The 24,564-nt window shown below is 37.1% G+C and overlaps 1 protein-coding gene across 6 annotated transcripts in view; it reads left to right on the top strand.

The window, feature by feature from the left end:
- The window catches only part of LOC134541667 (proto-oncogene tyrosine-protein kinase ROS), a 270,841-nt gene that overhangs the window by 216,092 nt on the left and 30,185 nt on the right, over window positions 1–24,564 (top strand). For all 6 annotated transcript variants that reach the window (XM_063385273.1, XM_063385274.1, XM_063385275.1 and 3 more), the window contains 9 exons: window positions 4,231–4,427; window positions 5,123–5,296; window positions 10,977–11,191; window positions 11,462–11,609; window positions 13,745–13,986; window positions 17,355–17,506; window positions 18,769–18,977; window positions 19,454–19,648; window positions 23,127–23,354. In XM_063385273.1, the coding sequence (XP_063241343.1) occupies window positions 4,231–4,427; window positions 5,123–5,296; window positions 10,977–11,191; window positions 11,462–11,609; window positions 13,745–13,986; window positions 17,355–17,506; window positions 18,769–18,977; window positions 19,454–19,648; window positions 23,127–23,354 (1,760 nt within the window). The remainder of the gene's footprint in view (window positions 1–4,230; window positions 4,428–5,122; window positions 5,297–10,976; window positions 11,192–11,461; window positions 11,610–13,744; window positions 13,987–17,354; window positions 17,507–18,768; window positions 18,978–19,453; window positions 19,649–23,126; window positions 23,355–24,564) is intronic.

Genomic DNA, 24,564 nt, shown 5'->3' on the forward strand with positions numbered 1-24,564 from the left:
GAGTATGCAAACAGTTTGCATTTCCTGCTTTAATTTCATCATGGTGTTACAAAAAAAAATATTCTTTCACACTTTACTTGACATTGATTATAAAATGAGACTGAAAATCTCTTCTGTTTGATAATTGTAAACATTAGGTGTAAATAGTGATAACCCTAGAAAGGATGATAGGATGAAACTCCCATTTCAGGTGTTGATTGTGAGTTGTGTACACTACAATATTTGGTTTTATGAAGTCTAGTTTAGGGTAGAAACATTCTTGGAAAAATAGTAATTACAAAGTTTCTTAAAAAATTTGTTCTCACTGATTTCCTAAACATTAACTTCATTCTGACCATAGATTGTTGGTTGTCATTATTTACATCAGAATTCTTTCATTTTATGTTAAAAAAATTTTATTATATATTTATATTGTGGTCACTACCCCAAGTCTGAGTCGGTGAACACAATTTCCACACCCAGCTGGGAGCAGTGTTAAATCCTCGCGGGCTACCATAAGTGAAAATTCAAACACTATGAAACCCGCGACTGATTCTAGACCTGCTCTTGCATCAAAGGGATGTGCTCTAATTGTAAAAAACTTTTAAACGCTAACAGAACTAATAATAGATGTATCGTCAGGTAGGAGTAGTAAAAAAAATAGCTAACTTTCCTTTAAATTTAATAGGTACCAACACAAACAGTAAGAGCATTTCTTACATACCAAAAGTTATAGGTGCATGAATTGGTTATCACATAAAACCTTTTTATGAATGTACTTACAAACCAAACTATAATGTAATACAACATAATGGCCTATGTGCATTCTTAGTATATTACCATACTACTTAAAAATAAATAAGGTCATTTAAAATAAATTAAAAACAGCGTATTCCCCTTCCTTGGTCGGTCACAGTGGTTATGGTGGTGGCCAATTGTACAAGCCCCACGATAATGGGTGCCACTGTCGTGACTCTCGGGTACTATCGCGGGGTTTTGCGGTGTATATATTGTGAAAGTCTACACTGCCAATAATTATTATCATAAAATATGAATATTCTCAGTGTTTTGTCGCCTATTCTCTCCGCAGTAGATCTCAGGAACGCTGCTGCTGGAGTGACTATCCAGACTGCTAATCCAGCTAGCACGTCACTGCATTGTATTACTGTCAAGAGAGTAATTACTAAAAAGAAATTCGATAGTGTTGTGTGACGAGTGAAAATTTGCATTACCTATGACCAGTTCTGTTTTAGACGTAATTGACATTTACCATAAATAAAATAGGAATAGCTGGAAAACATGCGATTTTAATGTGTTTTTAGATATTGACGTGAAGTTACTGTCAACATGCAATTCAGCGAGAGGAACAACCAAAATCATTTACAGTGTATGTTAGCATTTTTGTCAGACCTATGTGTCAGTAAGTAGATGTAAATGACGTCACAGGAACACATTGACTACCATGCCGGGTCTAGCTAGAAGCTGTCGGAGGCTTGAGGCTCTCTTCCTAGGACCTCCAGGTGCTCTGCCGCGACGCTGGAACACTGGACGCTGGAAGCTGAAATTGGCGAGCTACCGAAGATCTGATATCGCCGGGTGTCTGGCAGAAGAATCGGCTTCCCTCTCGTCCTAAAAAGTCTGTTTTAATTTGGATCGGTCTCACCAAACGTCGTGGCCGATCGTAGCTGGCGCTGACATCAGTCGTCCGGAACCACTACGGGGACGAACGGGACCGACACGGAAGTTGGCACTAGATGTCGCCGATACTTCCTATCTGAGACTTATTCAGTCTAGAACTATTCTCGCAAATAATTGTATGGAGAATTCTGTATAGCACACGACCGCGGATGACGCGAGTCTTCAATTACTCGGGCGGCAACCAAGGCTTTGGTTCGCCCCAGCCCGAGAAACGTCTTCCCGCTGCAAGATGGCGATGGCGTCTCTGCCTTCTTCCTTCTCACTATTTATTTTCCGTCCCTAGCAACCAAGGAGCTATAGGGCAATCAGCAAACCAAATTAACTGCATAGTGAAATAAAACTTGGATATTAGCGTGTAAGAGTGCTGAACTAAGGCAAATGAATAAAGTTTCCAAAGAATAGTGCTTAGAGGACCCTGAAGTTAAAAAGTGTGTTGTCTCTGGCAATTAGATGTGTTATATATGTTAAACTTTGGTTGTCCTCTTTACAATAAAATAATTAAATACATAAGATCGGCTCATGAAATATACAATTAATGTTACAATAATAATCAAAATAATAATATGACTGTAAACAGTTGGACTGGTTACAATGCCTACAAGAAGTAATGTGAATATTAACATGTTTACATTAAATTTTTATTTTTATGTAAAAGGTCCAGTTTTTCTTTACTCATGTGTGCATTTATTGTCATTGCAAAATTACGTATATCACTCATATTGAAACAGCTGCATGTCTCATACAGTTTAAAGGACTTCAATAAAATTGCTTCCAAAATGCTACTAATGTACACTAGGTTTCTTCATTTGACATTGTCATTAGCTTAGGTATTTTCGTGTAACAGTTAAACACTAAATTCACAATTTTAAAAATTTTACACCACCGATAAACTTCAACAATTTCAGGGGATATTAAATCTTCAGCAGGGGCCTGGATACAAGGGACAGTACCACTCTTGACAAAATCAATGGTACCTTGTTCATATGCACCAAAACATGCACACTCCATTGGCACAAGGCTTACCTCAACGAAAATGTTGCACTCCCATTAGTGTGAATTACACAAAAAGGCGGACATTGTCATGTGCCAAATTCAGTAACAAAATCAGAAACCAAATTCAATGAACACTAAGGCATAACCGTACCACATTCTGGTTCGCGAAAAACCCCAGTCACTTGATTAAACCCTACTCGACATTCAATGCCGCCCGCGGCTAGCGACACACTCCTCGTTCAACAGCTGACCACCGTCTGATGTCACACCCTTCTTTTGCCCTCCTTTTACTCCAGTTCACCGCGAAGATAAGTCACTCGTAATGTCAAGTTACACACGGGCACACACATACACACTTACACACGGGCACACACACACGTACACACGGACACACACACGTTGTTGATTTGAAGACTGCTGCAACTGGGCACAAGTCTGGTAACGAGCATCTCCCTACTTTCCTCTCTCTGTTCTCCTGAGTTCAGCCACACTCCTTGCCATCAAGCACTTCTCATCCATTGAGTTTTTCTTCTTCCCATTCTCCTTTTCTCCTTAAAATCCTTTAGAGATCTCCCTGCTACTTCTAGGCTATCCCTTCACTACTCTTTGCCCAGCCCTGCCCACGCTCCCACCCCGCTCATACTGAGTGTAGTTTAACATCGTCAGGAAAAATTTGATAAATCATAAACCATAAATCTCACACCCCTTAGGTAGAGGGTGATGTGAAGAACTGTACATCAGCAATGATGATATTGTGCATATCATACACTCCTAGTGAATAACGTTTATGCTTTGAATTATTCTCATCCCTTTTCTTTCATTTACTGAACCTTGAGAACACAATTTTGGTCGTTCAAATTTTTGAATTTCTAAATCAAATATTTTTGGTCATCCTGAATATGCCATTTGTATGGCTACATATATGCACAAGCACTAACTGGAGGGAATTTATGTATTTATTTTTTTTGTATTATATTTCAATAGTATTCCCAATTATCCTTTGATTATATATATATATGTGTGTGTGTGTATGTATGTATGTGTGTGTGTATGTGTGTGTATGTATGTATGTGTGTGTGTGTGTGTGTGTGTGTATATATATATATATATATATATATATATATATATATATATATATATATATCCTTAAACTTTACTTTTCATTACAATTTGGGTTGTGCAAGCCCTATTGACTTTATTTTGGAAAGTTTTTGGTTTTCTTGAGATGTAGGTAATATTTTATTTTTAATGTATTTATAGTTTTATATTTTTTGTAATATATTATTAAAACATTTTTTCTGTCATGTTATTTAAAAAATTTTTATGATGCAAAGCACAAATGTGTGTTAATGCCGGTCAAGTGTGGGTTTACAGATAAATGTGCAGTAGTGGAAACTAAAATTTAAAAAAAAACATAGTTTTCAGTAGTAAGTGTTAAAGACACTCCCAAGACTATGTAAATTTTGAATCTCATATAGTTCCTCTTTTCACGTGTTACTGGAGTTTGACAGTGCCCAACACTTGTGACAATGCACAGTGTTGCTGTGGTTGTGTCACCAGGCGGAGAACACTCCAGGAGCAGGACTGCAACTGCTTGGAGAATCCCCCAGTTGGCAAGGCAATGGCCGTTGACCACACCGATGCAACCAACCCAATGGTTTTGTGGGTGGATGGCTTGCAGAATCATATCTATGTCACGGACGCAAGTGGCTGCACTTGCTCTGTCCTTGTGAACGCCACTGTGAAGACATATGAAGGTACCTCACATATTCAGTGTTTTTTTATTTGGTACTGTTACCAAAATGTTTTAGTATATTTCATCACTTTTATGATAAAACTTGAATTTTGAAAGCATTTCTTTTGGTCAGTATATTTACGTATATTTTGTTTTTTAGTAATAGTTAAATGCTTTTTTTATCCGGTATCCTATTCCTTACTGCACCAACAGGTAGGACAAACACACACTCGTCACAACAACTTAGTATTATTTAAAGGTACTTTAAGGATGAACTAGCTGACCAAGAATGGGATCAACATAATCAATCAACATAATTAATCCTAAGTTACAAAGGTTGGAAAAAATAGTACCTATTTTTTTTTGGAAACAATCAAATTTTTAAGGTGAAGGAAGCATTAGCAGATTACTGATTTCTCATGTTTGTTTGTTTATAGTTCAGTATAAAGTATAGTTTTTTTCATTATTTCATACACTTCCCATAAATTTTTTCAGGTTGATTGTAAACTTTTAATGAAAGTAAACACTATATAGTTTTATTGTATGGGAAATTGTTTGTTTGAGCTCTGTCATTTTGACGAACATTGTTTATAGCTTATCAATAATATTTGTTGTGTGTTAAGTGTTTTTTTTTTATTAAAATGTACCGAGCACAGCAGTACTGGGTGAATGAGTCTGACAGTGGTGCAGTGCTGTGAGGACGTGCGTTGCTCTCAGGGCTGCCGCCCACGGCGCTGACCACGGACAGGCAGCTGGTGTACTGGTCGAACGCCTCGGAGGCCCGCGTCTACTCCGTGCCCAAGGGCGAGGGGGTCGCGGACGTGAGGGTGCTGGAGGAGGAGGGAGTGCGGCAGATAACCGCCGTGGGCGCCCACCTGCAGCCGTACCCAGGTGCCTCCGCGTTCCCACCCTGTTCACGTGATGCCAGCGACATGTGCTGTATTCACCCGCGTATGGACCGCATATATCATCCCGATTGTTAGTTTATTAAAGTGTAGTGTGATTCTTGAAGCAAATTTCTACCTTCGGGTAAAAAAAAAATTACAATGGTTGTGTGCCTTGAGTATGTGTGTAAATAACTCTCCTGTGTTGGTTTTTAATATGTATATGTTACAAGTAAGTATAAGTGGTTTAGTTCAAATATCTGAGCAGTGTATGAGAAGCACTATGACTGGCCGCCATTGTGCTACGTCTGCCTGGTCGTCCAGCCACAGCTGGCACTCTGCTGGAGGAGAGGAACTGTACAAATAAACCAGCGAGTTTGTATGTGTATGTCATGTTAGTGTGTGTGGCCATGTAGCGGTGTTGACGGTTCACTCTCCCTCCCTCCCTCCCTCCCTCCCTCCCTCCCTCCCTCCCTCCCTCCCTCCCTCCCTCCTCCATACTTGTAAATGTCCATGAACTGGCACTATTTCCACGTGTCTTTACAGAGGTTTTTAGATGCTACTGTAACCCAGCATGTTTTTTTTTTTTTTTTCGTAAGAATCCTCAGCTTTCAAATGCAACATTCCATAATAACTACAGCCATAGTTGGTACTTCAAGCCTGGCTTTTTAGGTTCTTCAGCTCCTGCACTCGCTGACTGTAAATGTGCATGGTTGTTTTAATAAAAGAAACTGACAAGAAAGGGTAGCTTGATGCATTTTTTTTTCCTGTTCTGTAAGAGGACTGGTTTCAAAAAACAATAGCCGGGAAGGGATATAGGGCTGTCTTTTGTTAGTTATTAGAAGGGGTTGTAAAGCAGTAGAGGGAGAGGGTGAAAAGTTGGCGCAAGAATGCCGCTGCTTCACTCCCTCCTACAGTTATAAAGTAGCACAAAAAGCAAACAAGAAGAGGATCAAGGGTTAACACCAGTGCCATGCATCAATAAGCTGAGACACGGAACAAAGACTTCACTTGTACTCTACTGTAGACAGATATATGGTGCGACCCTTACTGGGAGAAAATTTTATTTTTATGACCCAAATTAAAGCTGCGACTCATACGATACAGACGACTTTTCTGTGGGTAAATCGGTAAGTTGCTACGAACGTAAAGGATTTTCTGCTTTGTAGGAGTAGAAATTGTAAAAGGCTACTGATGTAAAAATGTTTAGGTATTCAAGTGAACGTGAAGTTAAAAATAAACTTTGAAACATATATTTGAACATAATTTTACTGTACATAACAAGAATTGTAGGTGTATGTTGTTAACACAGTGTCTAAAAATTCTCATAAAAAAAATATTTAAGTTTGTAAAGGATGTTACTGTCAATAATTGATTGCTTAAATCAGGTCTCTCGGACACCAACTGATTTTTACTGTTTTTTATTTATCATTACGAAAATTCACAAGTCACCATGCCCACCATCTTCCAACCATGAAAACAAATACATGTTGAAATTACAAACTGGTCATAAAAACTGACTCAAACACAAATTTCTTAGTCAAGGTTCCGAAGGTTGAAAATCTTATTCTGTTAGCAAGTAAATCCCTTGGTTGCTTGTAACCCACGGTAGAAGCCGAAGGACTTAGTCCTCGGAACAATGACAAAGTTACTCGATCATTGTTTTTGGCTGTTACCGTCGACTGTGGTCGAACTAATTCTAATTCAAAATTTCCAAAAGGGTTTCAAGTATGGCATAGCCCAGACCACAGCTGCAAAATTGTCTATTCCACTACATTAATATATTAATTCTGAGCCACCCCGTGACACGTGACTTGTTGGTACCTTGTACAGATGCTGATTGACTCCATGGCCGGCCTTCTCTTCCAAGAAAGACAAAGGTGCTCAGGGGAGGTAATTTTTACCCTTTCACAATAAATACAGGGTGCCTACTGACCCTGGAAAACCTGGAAAACCTGGAAAAATCAGGGAATATTGTAATCAGGGAAACATCAGGGAATTTTTTTAAAAATCAGGGAATTTTTGTTTGGTAGGTTGTAGTTGGCAATACGTTTTTTTGTTAATTGATCTGCTTGCATTGACGTAGCATCAAGTGAATCGCGCCCCTTTTTTATTTTTGAATGGAAAATAACGAACAGTTCCCACGTCCATTTTCTTTTATTTACCATCGGATTTGGAAGTGGCGTTAAATCACGTGATACAAACTAGTTCAAGCTGGTCTGTTATCCTGCTGACGTACGTACTGCACCATGTGCTTCCCACGTTCGGATTATACAGACAGGTGCATTTAATTTTAAGTATCTATGGATGCCCTCAACGTAAACTGGGCATTTTTGTTAGCTTTGAAAATACATATCACAGACACTTTTGGTGAAGATTCGCCATCGTTGCTACAAAATTGGTAGCTGTGGGCTTCATACGGTCCATGGTGCTTTCAAAACTGGAATTTCTGCTGTACAATTGGACGTTGTTAGTTTTTTTGAGGCACAGTTACTATTTGTTTATGCATGTACCTACCTGCAAGGAGGGCAGATTACATTAGAATAACTGGATCAGAGCTTTTTTCCAAGAAATTTTGTGCAATTAGATGGAATACTGCAGTTGCTGAGCGTGCCATGAAAACGTTACCCCACCTAAAGAAATTTGTTAGTGAAGTTTCTACAAGGGTTATTTTTTTTCAACCTCCGATCAGCTGTAATAAAAAAACGGGAATGAATTGGGAAATTATTTTAATGTCAAAAGAAACGTACATCTTTACTCTATTTTTCCACATAATCACCGTGCAGATTGAGGCATTTGTCGTACCGATGCACCAGCTTTCCAATACCCTCTGCATAAAATGATGCCTCCTGCCTATTCAGCCACGTTTTAACAGTGCCCTGCAGTGTGATTACAGTTTCATTTCTCCATGGCATGCCCATTAATCGATACCCTAATCGCTTGTACACGAATCGACACGTCTCGTAGTGTTTACCCCCTTCCACCAACCATGTGGAGCGGCCAACTCACACCTCAGTTGTGTTTGATCACCCACCCTCCTTACAGTCCGGATTTGGCACCGAGTGACTATCACCTTTTCCCCACGTTGAAAAAGTGGCTTGGAGGACGACGCTTCAACACAAATGATGAACTGCAGAGTACTGTTAAAACGTGGCTGAATAGGCAGGAGGCATCATTTTATGCAGAGGGTATTGGAAAGCTGGTGCAAAGCAAATGCCTCAATCTGCACGGTGATTATGTGGAAAAATAGAGTAAAGATGTACGTTTCTTTTGACATTAAAATAATTTCCCAATTCATTCCCGTTTTTTTATTACAGCCGATTCGGGTGTGAGGAAACAGTGTGTGAATTATAGTTTAGAATGTTGTCTTCAAAACAAGTGGCTATAAGCACAAGAAGCTAATAACATTGAGTGATCATATCAGTTGGTATGTTCCTCACAGATTCTGAAGCACTGTTCTCGTCTTTTTCTCGAGAAGACTGGCGCCTTGATCACTTGTGGATGCTCATTCTTAAGGCACATACAGTAGCTGCCAAAACAGGCCTTCTAAAGTTTGTGAGAATGATGTTGGTACTTTCCCATGGAAATGCATCATTGGAAAGAGGATTTTCAGTAAATTCTAATTTGCTGACTGAAAACTTGCAGGAAGAAATACTGATCGCACAAAGATAGATGTACGACTTTGTTCAATGTTCTGGAGGTGTAGAGCATGTTGATATCACCAAGTCCATGTTACAGTATGTAAGAAATGCTAGTTGTAGGCGTAAGGAAGCCCTGCAAACAAAACAAAAAGAAAAGGAAGCTACAGACAAGAAGAAGGCAGAAAAAGAAGAGTTGAAGAGGAGATCAAGGCATTGCAGTTGAAGAAGGCTCGAGTGTTGGATGTGGCTCGTACTGAAGCAAGTGCAATAGACGCAAAAGTTGAGTCACTGCGAAATTGATGGGAGCTTCCTTTTACTTACGTTTTTGCAAAAGTAATTGTGTGAAATATTTGTAGCAGCATGTTTTATTTGCCATCAATTGAGTCACTTTGGCCACGTTTGGAAGAAGGTATTTTTTTTTACTAATTTAAGTGAGTTGAAATACTATGAAACCCGTCAATGTACTGTTATGCAGTTTTTTCAGTTTCGTGGAATGTCGTAATTGTGTTACAGAAAACCTGGAAAAGTTCAGTTTTAGACCTGGAAAACCTGGAAAAATCAGGGAATTTCATTTACTAAATCTGGTAGACACCCTGTAAATAACATTTATAGAGATTTACAAATTACAAATTTGTTAGGTCTTCACAAAAAATATTTTTTTAATTTTAAATCATATTAGCATATTTATATTAATATACTCTCAAATGCAAACACCAAATTTGAATATGAAATTTAAAAAAAAAATCATATCTTACTATCTTTAATCACATTTAAGTTAAAGAGATTCACAAATTACAAATATGTAAAGCTGTGCAAAAATAAACTTTTTATTAAATATTATTGGTTTATATATATAAACATATTCTCGAAAACAAACACCAAATTTGAATAATAAGAGTGGAAAAAATTAGAGCTGTACCGATTCACAGAATTTTGTCGATACGCCGATATGCTGATACAACTGTTGCCGATTCACCAATTCCTAACTGATGCAGAAGAAAACTCACTTTGGTTAAAAAAAATTTATAAATTTACTTAATTACAGAAAATAACTATTTCTAAGAAAAGCATACAATGCTAATGCACATGTATTTTATAGTTTATAAACGGAACATAACCCCTTTTTTTTAAACTCGTATTTTTAGCTTGTTTTCACTTGTTTGTTGAAGACACATTTGTTGCTTATTAAAACATGAATTTAATAATAGATGCTGAAAAATAATTATTTAATACATAATTATATAAAATGAGATTATTTAATAATAGGTAACTATGAAATAATGAAATCTATTGATTCACAAAATACGAAGTTTACAATAATAAATTTAAAATGTGCAATGAGACTTGGTACATTGTTACTATTCAAGAACAGAAATGCCAATACCATCTTAACGCGTGCTGTGGTACAAATTTACGTTACCAAACATTTACACAGAAATGCGTTTCATGTGGTCGCTTTGTACGGAAAACAGTGAAAGTAATTTACGTTAAGTGAAGTCCTATATTATTTGGTTATTTTTAAATTTATTTTTAAAAACTTTACAGTTCAAGCAGTTTGTATTTTCGATTGTTTGTAGTGGTAGCCGTGCTCTTAATAAAGCAAGTTTTTGTTTAACTTTACCGTGCACACACTCTCTCTCACACACACACACACACACACACACACACACACACACACACACCCATCCCCTCTCTCTCCGGCTGGTTTATTTTTAGATTCCCCCCTCTTGCCGAGCGCCCGACGCGTCGGCAGACAGCCACGTCACATGTCGCCGGCGGCAGATGTAGCTTACACGCACTGATAGCTATTGTAATTAAAGAATTTGTACTTACTCATGACGTGTTTATTAAAAACCAACTCAGACTAGTTATTTAAGCAATGATAATTTTTTTTTTTTACCTAAATTGGAAAATTTGCATATTGGTTGCAGTGCATTTTATTTAACATATGCGGGTAAATACGGTAGCTTGTTGATCACCTGAGAAGTTAAGAAAAGCAAGTGCTCGGCAGTGCTGCTCACGTCCTGCTCGTCCCCCTCGCCACAGCTGCGGACTGCCTGCGGCCACAGCCCACCCCGGTGGTGGCGTGGCTGGAGAACCACACGGCCCACAGCATCACGCTGCGGCTGCCCGCGCCGGACGGCGACGAGGGGTGCGGGGAGGTGTCCACGGCGACCACCGAATACCTGGTGTACTACGGCCTCGTGAGCAAGGACGAGCCCTGGGATTGCCGCACCAGCCTGGAGGAGTGTAGCACCGTGGTGAGTGGCGGTCCCTTTGTGTCCATTCCGGCAAGCAAGTTGCAGCAGATACACTTTGTACAGTCTATATTCCATCAACTTAGCAGTGAGATGTTGTAGGGACGAGATAATATGGCGGTAGGCCTGCAGTTAAAGCTGATTGAAGATTCCGGCTTGACAGAATGTTGGGGAGTGGGGGAAGTAATAACAGCAAGCTGGGAGTTGTGTAGAGGGCTGATATGAGTGTGTTACTTATTGTAAGTAGTGCAGTAGTATGTGGTTTTTTTGCAGACATCATACACGCAGCTGTTGACGATATCTGGTTTGAAACCATACAGCAGCTACGTCTTCTTCGTTGCACTGAAAAACTATTACAGTGACCTTCAAGGCATATCTCCAATGATCGGCCCACAGGTCATCTTGCAAACTGCACCTGGAGGTGAGTGAACACTTGCTACACATTCTTTACCATCAACAGAAAGTTTTATTTTAAATATACATAGATAGCATGGCATATATATTGCTGTACTTAATGAAGCATACCACATTTTTGAGATTATATAGTTGCACATTGTGCATGTTAGTGCATTGGCACTAACATAAACTTGTAATGAAATTTATCTTTTGATAATTGCCAGACAGATCTGGTTGAGCACTGATAATTTTTTTTATTTTTTAGGACATATATAATAGCAATAAATTATTATTACATTTCTTAAATATCTGAGAGTTTACTGCTGCTGGTGGTTGATGTATGTACATAAATACTAGGTGGGTGACAGCAATAATTTATTCAGAGGGATTGAGTATACAAAGTAGGGCAGGGCTTTCATAAATGTCCAATGATTCACAAAAGTAAAATAACATTCATTGAACTATGTTCATGATATACTTTTGACTCATTGAATTATTGTTAGAAAATCAAATCATTTTTGTAAGTTATACTGTAAGTTATCAAAGCAGGTAGGTGTAAACTTTCCAAAATAATTATCTCATTATAACTATCGCTAATGTTTATCTATTGAAGATAAATAAATGAAAATAAAAGTAAGTTACTTAATTTTTTCTTCAACCCACATCATAAAATAAGTTATTTATTTTAATAGAACCAATACAAATTGCAAAATATAGACTAAAAAGTAAAAATGTTTTCTCCACCATTAAAGTTTTACTGTTACCTCTGAAGACACACTAATTTGTTCCTGGAAAACAGAGTGATAATCAAAATAATGATAATCAAATACTTTTTTAACATAAGAATGTAATTTAATCTAAATAACTTGTTTTCCAACCACGGAAGTGTGCTTATTGACTACTATTGTAATCAAAACACTGCTTCTGTTAAAATCAATTTTTCAGTATTATTATGTGTAAAATTACATTTAAAACATTTAAAATTAATTAGAATTACATTTTGAGAATAAACATCCTAAATTAAATTACAATGTAAAATAAATCACAGCCCACATTGTTTACATACCTGTTCTTGGTCATAACATCCATTTCTTTCCTAAGTAGATGTTCAAATATTTCTAGGAGTTTAATGATATTAGTGTAGATGAATGTTTCAATTTTAATAAAATTAAAGTAGTATAAGCTTATTGTTGTTTTCCATTGACAGGAAAAATTATTTAACTTGTTAATGTAATTTCAGACCCTGTTGTTTGCTCAATGCATGTCTGCCAAGAATCTTTGACCACATGACTTACAACTAGCGCATCCTGGTTGGCGCGAGGTAAACTAACCCTGAAAGTTTCTTACCTTTCTCACCAGAGCTGCTGCTGACATAAGAGATGGCGTAATATAAACGTTGGCTGATCACTCGAGCAGACTCATAAGGGTTCCCTAGCACGATCATGAGTCGACACAGTGAGCGGCGATACAGCTCCGGTGACTAGCCCGGACAGCTAGGAGAGGTTGGATAGGCCTCCACCAGACCACGGGTTCCCTGGGTGACTGAGGAGTCCCAGTGTGACGTGGGAGATCAGGGTAGGTGCCAACAGTGTTGAGAAAGTCTACAGGGCTAGAGACACAACCAACTGTCCAACTGTCTGGTTAACTGAGTGAGCTAGGGGGACTAGGTGGTGAATCATAGCTGACTCTCTAAGGCTTTCCCGACTGCCCACGAGGGCCCCAGGGCAGAAACATGGATGCTAAGAGCGCTGGGTTAAAAAAGAAAAGCTTGGGGGGGGGGGGGGGTTAAATACACTTCCCCCCCCCCCCCCCCCCCCCCCGGTTAAACTGTAACTGATCACTCGAGCATCGTAGATCTTTCTGCAGCATAATATTATGTTAATTATGTATAATGTTAATAGGTCTGAAACAAATAGGCAATAAAGGAAGCAAATGGCTATTGAGTAAAGGATAAACTATTGTTTGGTGATTCATCATGTTATCAAATGTTACATTGTGTTCAATTCTACACAATTACCATGTTGCCATTGTTGTGTGCACAAAAATAAAAATGAGTATAAATGAAAAAAGCGCTACTTCAAATCAATGGCCATGCCGTGGTTGCTCGAAGAAGGTGCAAACGGAGGGGCAGGAGTAGTGAGGGTGTTGTCGTGGGGCCAGCGCCGTCGAGGCCCCGGGAGGTGGCGGCCGTGGTGCTGAGCCCCAGCACGGTGGAGGTGCGCTGGCTGCCGCCCCAGGAGCTGAACGACTGCGCCGTGTGGCACCAGGTGCACTGGCGCTGCCAGGACGTGGTGGAGGGCGTGAGGCAGAAGGGCGAGCAGGCGGCCAAGGGTCCCGCCGACGACGGCCGTCTGTCCGCCCGCCTGCACCAGATGCTGCCCGGCCTCTCCTACCTCGTCTGGGTGAGCTAACTACTTCCTGTACAAGTTACACAACCAAACATCGCTATTTCAAAACCTTCACGTGGCAGCGGGTAGAGCTTCACCGTGCTCTTTACATCTTCCATTACACCTCCAATAAGTTGCGAGAGTTGCGAGCTGTCAGTTTCAGGAAGAGTGTAGGAGCTTAGCTGAAAAACTACATGCTCTGCCTCGAAACTGTGTCACTTACATCACTTTCGACTACCTTCGGAACCGTGATGGTTGTGACAGATGAGTGAGGACAACACTTTGAATTGCATGGGAGAGAGAGAGACAGAGAGCTTGAGAGATAGCGAGAGATATAGACACACACAGATAGACAGAAACAGATAGAGAGACTGTGAAAAATATAGATTGATGTGCATGCTTATATAGTTTGTTTCAGAGCCCCTCCCGGTTTCTTTTTCACCTCACTTCTCTTTCTCTTCCAGCTTCCAGGCGACCAACAGCTGTAGCAGTATTTTGTTTTCCTTCCCCCCTCCACTGCAGGGGCAAAACTCAATTTTTATATATGCTACTTGCGGTTTTTAAAGATATTGTGAATCACTCCTTGTGACCAAAGTGGCACTAGAAAGCACTCATAAATACCGCAGAACCTGAAAGCAGCCAATGTTAGTGTTCACTATGCTTTCTAATGACTAAATGCAACATTGACAGTTAAAATTTTCCTGTGCCATTAGTATTGAATGCACTTAGATCAGAAATTTATAAAATAGACCTTCTGTGAAACATTAGGTTATGGTTTAATATTTTTAATTTCTATGTTGTCAATTTAAAGTGCACTGAAAAAAAAAATTGGTTGTCTGTAAAGTCGGTTTACGGACGATAGTTTAACGTGACAACGTCATAACAAAACATTGATGAAATGATTGATCCAGAAGAAAAGGAAATATCATATTCGGCCTGAGACTGAGCCGTAATAGGTTTTTGCAACCAAACCATTTAGGCATTAAAAATATTATATTCTTTGAGGAAGAATGTTTTTTAAATTTTTTCTATCTTTTGCATGATAAAATCTACCTCTGCATAATTTTATGAATAAAATTGAATTATTTTTATTGAATTATCACTATTTTTATGGATACAAAGGAGTGAAATGAAATATGCAATTTAATTAATAAATTTACTTTTATTTGCATTCATTAATTCAAATATATTTATTACTTTTGAAATGTTGCGTGCGCCGTATTTTGTTCACGGTAGGGGAATAATATTAACACGATTTTATAACAAATACACATCCCAAATACACCAAACTTATTTATAATGTGTTACAATATTTTTTTAAAACATTGTGCAAAAGATCCCGGGTGTAATTTGAATTATTATGTGTAACTGTAAAACACCATTGTTGGTTCAAAACGTATTTGAATTTTCAACATTACTTTTAAATAACCGTACCGATTGTGCTGAAAATCTGTGGACGATCGTTAAATTACATAATATTAATAATTCAAACGACGAAAATATGATTGAAAAGTCAAATCGATGGTTGTTCCAATCGAGTGGAAGAGAGATGCCACGCATGCGTACAATGAGCATGAAGAGAGATGCCACGCATGCGTACAATGAGCAAACAGGATACATCCGTAGTGGGACATCCGTAGTGGGACACTTTTTCGTGCGTGCATCCGGCGTTCATCGATTTATTAGACGTCACGTCAAAAAAAAAAAAAAAAATTTAAAAAATAATCTTCTCTTTATCAGATCTCTATACATACATATGTTGTAATATCTTAATGTTAATGATTGTCACTCATTACATTTATTATTAATGTTCCTTATTATAAGGAATCAGTATGAAGTTATTTGAATAAAATACACAGCTTCAACCAGCCACATCTTTACTGGCCATCTTGGTTACACTGCACCAACCTAACAAAAGCACATTCCTCTCGTCACTCCAACCTAGACACTTTAAATTGATTACCGTACATGTGTTAATTACAGTCTGTCTCATAGAGAAAATGATGCCTACTATTGCCAGATTGATAAAACCCGCCTTTTTAACATCAAAATACATATTTTTTTTACCATTAATACTTGTAATAAGTGTGTGTCTATTAAAATTTTTTATTTATTGATTCTTCTAAGACCATAAAATAGTGTCTTTTGACAGTATTATTACAGTTGTATACATTCTGAAGGAAAAAAATATATATAAATTCTAAATACCAATTGTTATGTCACAGTAGAAATTATTTGTAGCTGCCCGTCACTATTAATAACAAAGCATGCTATTCATTAATTGTGTGCTACGGTCAAAATGAGACAAAAAATTTAATATGAAACGGTATAATAAAAAATATGATGTTAAAAATGGTTAAAATCAAGATAGTGTATTTCAGTTATGTTTCCTTAGAAGTAAGCATTTTATGTTATCAAATGATGCTCTTGATGAAAATACAACCAGAAAATATATATCAAAAATTCTCATTCCAAAGTTTATTTTACAAAATAAAAATTACGTACATGTTTTAAATTTTCATTACATTATAAATGTTTGTATAAAAATTTGTTCTCTTGGGTAGGCCTACATCTGGCAACAGAGCCCGCCAAAACAAGATCAGTGGTAATGGAAATATCACGCACTGAAAATAGAGTACTAATGCTCATTAAAATGCACACAGCAATCTAAATGAGATGGACTAAAGTAATTATTCTACACTTAGTATGCACCAAGTCCCGTGTTTTGCTATCCAAGAGAAAATTAAATGTTCAGAACTTCAACTGTAAGGCCCGTTCCACAATGACACGGAAACGGAGACGGAACACGGACACGAAGACGGATTTCACGGAACAGAGCTTCTACAATAGCACGCAAACGGAGACGGACCCGTACGGACTTGCTCAGCAGTGCTGAAGTCTTCCGTTTACGTTACTCCGTTAGACCAATAGGTGCACGTTATTTATTCAGTGCAGTTGTCAAGCTACAGTTGCGCGTTCATGTTAATTAAGATATTAGTTTTGACTAATGTTGGTTTCCGTATTTCTCAACTACTTTTTTTATGCGTGAACAACAAAACAAGATTTGTTTTGAAATTTGAATTGTGCACGTGGGTTTCATCATGACGAATTTTGATGAACTGAAAAGGATTTTTTAGTTAGTTATAAAACATTTAATAATGAAAAATGACAATGTATGAAATAAAATAATGACATTGTAATTAGTAGGCACATCTGGTAAATAAAAAGTTTTTTTTTTCAGGCATACAAGATTAAAAATACAAGTTATTAACAATTGTAGATTGCTTCTCATTGTATATGACATGTTATGGTTTATCTACTGCTATGAAATGTTTCAAAGGTGAGTTTTTGCACTAAATGACAATTACGTATTTTCAAACCAGGTACGGGCCAATTCACAGAACAGTAAGGAGTTCAGTGATAGCGAGGAAGTGCCTGTGGTAATGTTCCCAGAACCAAACAACATCACTTTGGTTCATGCAACTCCGTACGGACTCAACATTTCCTGGCTTCCCATGCCTGACATTACTACTAGGTGAGAAATTAGCCTGGTCTTGCATTGTTGCTATAAATAAATTGGGTGCATAATGTTCAATGAAAGGTTTTTAATTATTGCAAAATGTTAGGGGATGCTGTAAACTTATGGGCATAATGACCAATATTCTGTCCAGAAAATTAGATCTTGTCTCATTCGTAAAAAAAAATTCCTACGTCTCTGTTTGCATATTGGCCAGATTTTCAGCCGAAAGTGGAAAATACTGTTGGAATTCATAATAAGTATAATTTATTTTGTATGTTCAGAATTTGTAGTATATTTAATTTACATAGTTTTAATTATTTTTCATAATAATTTGTAAATTTTTACTGTAAATGTAGATTTTTCTTTCAAGAAATTTTTGGTGAAATGAAATATTTAGGCCATGTAAAAGTATGTACTTTCAAATAATGTTCATAGGGAAATTTCAAGTTGTCAGACTTTAATCCTCTGTTGTGGTTTTTAATGCTTACGTGTGAAAACATAATATGATAGTGTTATTAATTTATTTAATGCTCCTATATAGGTAAGTTTTAAATGTGTTTAAGATTTCTCTTACTCAGCAGATTGGTCAACTAAAACTATTAATTATTGGTGAATCAATTAGATTTTATTCTTTTAGCAATTACCAACCTTTAAAATTATAGTTGGCAGCTTTGGCATATTGTGGCATTTCTAAGGAAGATACACATTTTTATTTACTCGCAGTGGTAAGTTTACACTATTATCTTAAGAATTGTTGCAATCCTTTACCATCTCAAGTGATATAAACACTGTGGTCTTTTTCATACAACCCCTGAATACTATTGTGAATATTGTGATGAAATAATATTTTAGTATTATTTGAAAAATTGATTTTAATTTTGCAACAATGCTGAATATAAAAAAACTATTGAAACACCCAAATTCAGTATGATTTTCAGTTAGATGGTAGATAACTACTTAAAAATAAAACTATAGCAGATAAGGTCATTGAACTATAGTTTTATGAACAAAACCATGCAAGAAATATTAGTCACAGTATAAAACTTAGTATAGATAAGAGAAAAATATTGGTAAGTTTCTTGCAAGACTCCATCCAGCCAAGACATTTTGTATGTTTCATATTAAACCACCCTGATAGTACTTTCTAAAAGATATTTTTAATTCCCTTCTAAAGCAGTCTAGAGTTTAGGAAGTGTCTATTTTGCAAACACTATTACTAAGCCTACAGATTCTGTGGCCGAAATAAATACTTAACATACTACACTGCTTTGTTACAGATATGAAATCAAGTTTTGGGAGGTGGGTTTCGGAGATTGGCAAGCTCTGTCCGAACCCCCCACCACTTTGACAGATGACAGAGTGTTTTATTCTGTTGGTGACCTGCGACCAAAGACTCAGTATGGGTTCAAGCTCTTCCTCACCTACATCACATCGCAAGAGCAGTACGCGTGGCCAAGTGACGGCGGCTTCATTTTTGAGACTTTAGGTAGGTCGTAGGGTCGTAAGTTGTTTTGGCTGCGCATCTGGAAAAGACTGAGAGTTTCTGTGGCTAGGAAGTTTGTCAGAACTTTCTGTAATTGGGGAACAAGTTTGCAGTCACGTGCCATCACACTCGGATATTCTAACGTGTTCTACTTGTGGGCTAAACAGGTTGGGTGTTAAGTGGATTGATAATGGTATCAATAATACGTAATTATTTTGTGGCTTTTTACATCTAGACATCCATTGAAACATGGCTCTGTAATTATGTGCTGTCTAAATGTTTTCTTTCTTTTTTTTCAATATATAATCTAGCTATGGTCTCTGGTTAAAGAAGACTTCTTCTGCATGCTTGCTACTCGTGAGTCTTGCCAAGTCGTGTCTTGTGTGTGGCCTCGCCCTGGCACTGCAAGGGGGCGGCGGGCAGATGCGTTGTTCCCGCCAACGAAGCGCTGATGCGGAGGACCGCGGCCGTGTGTGCAGCGGACAGGCCAAGTCCGCCGGGCCTGCCGATGGCGCAGCACCTGAGCCGGGACGTGTACCAGGTGACGTGGGAGGCGTCGCGGAGGAACGGGGCCGATGTGGAGCTGTACAGCCTGGAGGCGCGGACGGAGGACCGGCCGCGGGCCAACGCCTCCGAGCCCCGGGACGGCTGGGTCGTCTGCTACAACGGCACCGGTGCGTGCGCTCTGTTCAGTCTAGCTGTCATAAACAGGACATGAACTTATCAAAGTGTGGCAATATTCCCAGTGAGTAACATTGCTATATATTTATTGCATTTATATATATATATATATTGCATATTTTTTCTTGCTACTAACTTCGAAAAAATATGGAAATTACTGCAAAAATGTTTTACCATGGTGAGAGAGGTAGCAAGGGCGTATCCTGCCTAAAACAGAACTGTAGAATGGGAGGGGGGAGTTTTTTTTTTTTTCATAAGCATGGCTTCTAACATGTAATACTGACATATTACAGATGTTAAATAAAATTCTTTCATTATTTATTTATTTATTTAATATTGACATGCCTACTAGCAGCCGAGTAGTCTTTAATGTTAGGCACAATACAAAACAACTAATACATAAACATATACACAAAAACAAGGACAATTCAGAAATAAAGACCTTTCAAGTAAACAATATTAGACAACACTAATAAGTAATCAAATATACGTAACTCAACACATTTTCACAAGATATTGTGTTCATATTTTAATTTAATGAGGAATAGTATTTATGTGCCATTTATTGATTATTGTTGGGTAATAATTAGTTTTGGGTCTGTTTGTTAACAATGTCAGTTTTATTTCAGTTTTAATTCGCCTTTTTCAGATTTGAATATATTCTTTTTCAATTTTTATTCACTCTCTTTAAGACAATGTTTATCACAAACTTCAAATTACTTCTGAATTATGTACTTGTTACAAAAGCTTTTTTGTTATTTTAAATGTTAGTAAAAATTATAATATTTATTACCGTATGTACCTAATTAAATGCTATGATTTTTACCAAAACTGTGAAAATTAAAAATGGTGATTGCATTATAATTACATTATTATAATCACATTCTTGTATCTTTCAACGGCTTGGTTGAAAAACTTCAGGTTCTGTCGCTTAAATGTGTCACGTTTGTTACTTTAGACAGCCTCCTGAAACTCCACTTAGTTTAAAAACTACAAGCGTTGCCTCTTAAATTTGATTCTATAATTGTTGAACCAAGTTTCATTGAGAAAGGTTATATCATAATGGGAGTTGACCAAATTTTCAAGAAATTCAGATTTTGTTCTCAATCACCTAAAATTTTGATGATTCTTCAGGCACGTTGATAGAACTGGATGCAGCGGCACTGTTTTTTTGGTGGCTTAAAATCATCCATACTGGCATTTTCAAGAAATGGTAGAAATGATGCTAGCAGTTTGCTCAGGATGCAGTTTTCCATAGACATCTATTGGGCCAGAATACTATATTGTTAATTCTATTAGTCATCTTCCAGAACTGATATGTGAAATGAAGCTTATGTATTGTATTTGGTCTGGAGTCTAACTACTTTGACTTGCGATATACGTATTGATTTCATTAGTGATATAGTCTACAACCTCCTGTTCTTGGACAGGGTTCACAACTAGTTTCAAAGAGCACTTTTTTTTTTTTGAACGCATGTTTGGCGACAGTTTTGAGAGTTGAAATATTTGTTATGCCTACTTGCATAGAAGATTTCTTTCGTTCTTGAAGAATTATTTTCACATTGGAGTTCCCATTGGTTTTGGACTTGCGTGCATGTTGCACCAAAGCAAAGCCTTGTTTGTCGACTGACTGGTTGTTGTTATTACTGCTGTCGTCATGCGATTCCCACTGGTTGGAAGAGATTACTGGTCTGACCACAGTTACATGAGATGCCCAGAGTTTCCAAGTGTTCCACTTTCTTGTTATTCAAGGATTTCTCGAGTACCTGACTGTGAGATTTATCTGTTTTATTTTTAGATCCCAGGTTTTGTTTGATTTGTAAATTTTCATGCTATGTCTCTGCTTTTTTGGATCTTGAGTCTATAAGCAAAGTCTTGAGCACCAGATTCTCTCTTGAGGTCATCTACTTTAGAGCAGAGAAATTCCACAGTTTTAATCAACTCTTTGAATTTAAAAACCTCCAGCGCATATTGCACCTGATTCCCAGCTATTATAAGTCCTGTCTTTTTTAGAGATGATTTAAAAACATTCACGTGGCCATCCTGTACGAAATCTAAAGTGATGTCATCATTTTGGGTTAGTAGAAACCCCCCAAAAATTATGTTGGTCAACTAACGATCCATTATTCTTATAACTAATGCACACTGCTAACAGTGACAAACAATGAATCCATGAATACCGCTGAGCGCTCGTGTACACGGCCGTTGGCTCAGAACACCAGGCCCTCACTGAAACAAAACAAACAAAACACTTATAAAATTGAAAAGGCTACTATGAAAATAGCCAACTACTTTATTAATAGTTGAAAACCCTTATCAATACAAAAATATTAATTAAGTATGCACATTTCTTATCGAAGGCATCAAACACTCTATACGGAAATAAATTACTACATAGATTCGAAAACCATTGGCTTCTGGATCCATCTGCTTCATTTGAATCAATAAAACTGCCTGATTTCTAAATCTGAATCTGCCAAAATCTAGTAATAATTTACTGAAATGGTTAAGTTATGGTTGCAGTGCATATGCAGTGTGTAGTATATACTTATTGAGAGCGTGAAAAATCAAATATTAAATTATCATACAGGCCATTACAAGTCATCCATACACATAATTATGTTGTACTTACCAACGTCTTGTGGTTTAAAGTGAGTTTAATAAGTCCCAGATCCTGATCTTGGTAGAGGATGCACCTGTGCCTTAAAGCATTTTATATAATTTATCAGATGTTCTATAAGATTGCTTTGATGTTAGCATATTTTCATTTGATAGTAAAAAATTTTAGTGGTTTAAGGTAAAAAAATGTACAATTTTTTTATTTATTTTTATTTATTTACATATTGTCAGATGCACATCAACACTCCATAGGGAGATTGCAAGGAAAGTGCACTATTAAAACCAAAATAAGTGACAAATCATACAATATACAGAGAACAAATACAACATAAACAGAAAAACAAACTATGACATAGACACACAGTAACATAAAAATGACAAAAAAAAACAAATAAATAATAAAATATGAATGACATGAAACATAGAACAGAAGTATCACATTATGTATTAAATTAAAAGTTACAAGTTAAAGTCAAAACGTTAATTTCACATGATGTGCATGAAAAATATATTAGCTTCATTATTACATAATTTTTATTTATAGTTTATTATTTATTTTATTTGTTTATTCAACACTTGAGAATCTAAGGATGAGCAGAAGAAAAAACTTTTTTAATGAATATTCTATTATTTGTTGTATTTAGGAATTCTTCGTATTTATTGTAATTGGTAATTAATCTCTAAACTATATCATTTGTCTTATATAAGGTACATAAAAATTTTTGTGTTGCCATTACAAATTTTACAATTTTATACTATTTGTGTACAGAGATTTTCCATTCCTCTTACTGAAAGTCACTTATGGAACAGTATCGGAGAGAAGGCAGCTGACGAAAGTGCCACGTGTTGCAGACAACTACTGGATCATGACGGACCTGAGCCCCAGCCTGAAGTACGTGTTCCGCGCGCAAGCCTACAACAAGCACGGCTGGAGCGAGTGGAGCGCGGAGAGCGAGCCCTTCGACTTCACGGAGGCGTCCATGCTGGCGGGGCGGCAGGAGCTGGGCATCGCGCTCGGCATATCCATCCCCATCGTGGTGACCTTGATGTGCGTGGTGGGCATGCTGACCTTCATGTACGGTGAGTGTGTGCGGAGGAACGTGCGCCTGCTGTGCGCCCACGAGCCCCTGGTCCAGGTGCCCGAGTGCCCCCGCCCCGCGCCCCTCAAGGTCGTGGCCTAGCCCTCGTCACACGGATCTACAAACATCCATCTCTCCTCTATTTTATGCGGTATTTCAAATCTACAATATCAAAAAATTGCAATTAAGTGTTGCTGCTCATACACTACAGGTTTATTCTTAAATATATTGTAGAGTTTAATTTGTTTACAATCACTAGCAAAAGAAATCAAGATCAGTTTTTTTTTTTATTTTTTATTCACCCATGAAAATTCCTAACATTCACTGTACATTGGGGTTAAAAGTTTTTTTTATCATTGAAATCAAATATTTGAGTCAGTTATGAATTTATAATTGAAAGACATGTTGAGGTTATTTGAAAGGATTAGAGAATTTGATTTTGTTTTATATATCAAAGGAAAATTAATTAATGCTACGCAGTGTAAGTGAATGATGACTCAATTTAGTTATGCCCTATCCAAGGGTAAGCCAAACAAAGTACTAATAGCTGTAACTTAGACTCTTGCATATAACATTAAACTGCAATTTAAAAGTGAAAGTCAAATGTGATATTTTACAAATAAGATCCCAAATAATTGCAGTAATCACTGAAAATGCATGTAATATGTCTACCTGAAACTAAAATTGTATATCTAGTATCACTGTAAAAATTCATAGCAGCTATTTTAATGATAGCATGATCACTAATAGCAGTTAAATTTTTTTGTGTTCTCTTAAATCTTTGATAAAACTGTTTACCAAGTTTTTTTTACCAGTGCCAGTGTAAATCCTGCTGGAATTGCATAGTTTGTGTGGTGGAATCAAATTAATTTTCTGGCTTCTTTGTAATTTTTACAATGCCTAGAGCAGTTGTGTTCATTTTGCAATGTCTTACTGATGTTGGCTGTTGTAAATAGGGATTTTAATAGCCATAACATGTTTGTCTGCCATTGTATTGACAATCTTCTACATCTACTTTAATCAACCTCTCCATTCATTCCGAAAATGAAACTATGCTGACCCTTGTAAATTGTAGTAAATGATGTATTATATTGTATTGTCTCGATGTGAAATCATACTGTGTGGTCAATATTTTTTTGGTTGCAAATATATTCAGTATTGATATTCGAGAAATTGGAACTTTAATTTTTTTATTACAATAAACTCATTAT

Source organism: Bacillus rossius (genome assembly GCF_032445375.1).
Source record: "Bacillus rossius redtenbacheri isolate Brsri chromosome 4 unlocalized genomic scaffold, Brsri_v3 Brsri_v3_scf4_1, whole genome shotgun sequence".
NCBI classification, from domain to species: domain Eukaryota; kingdom Metazoa; phylum Arthropoda; class Insecta; order Phasmatodea; family Bacillidae; genus Bacillus; species Bacillus rossius.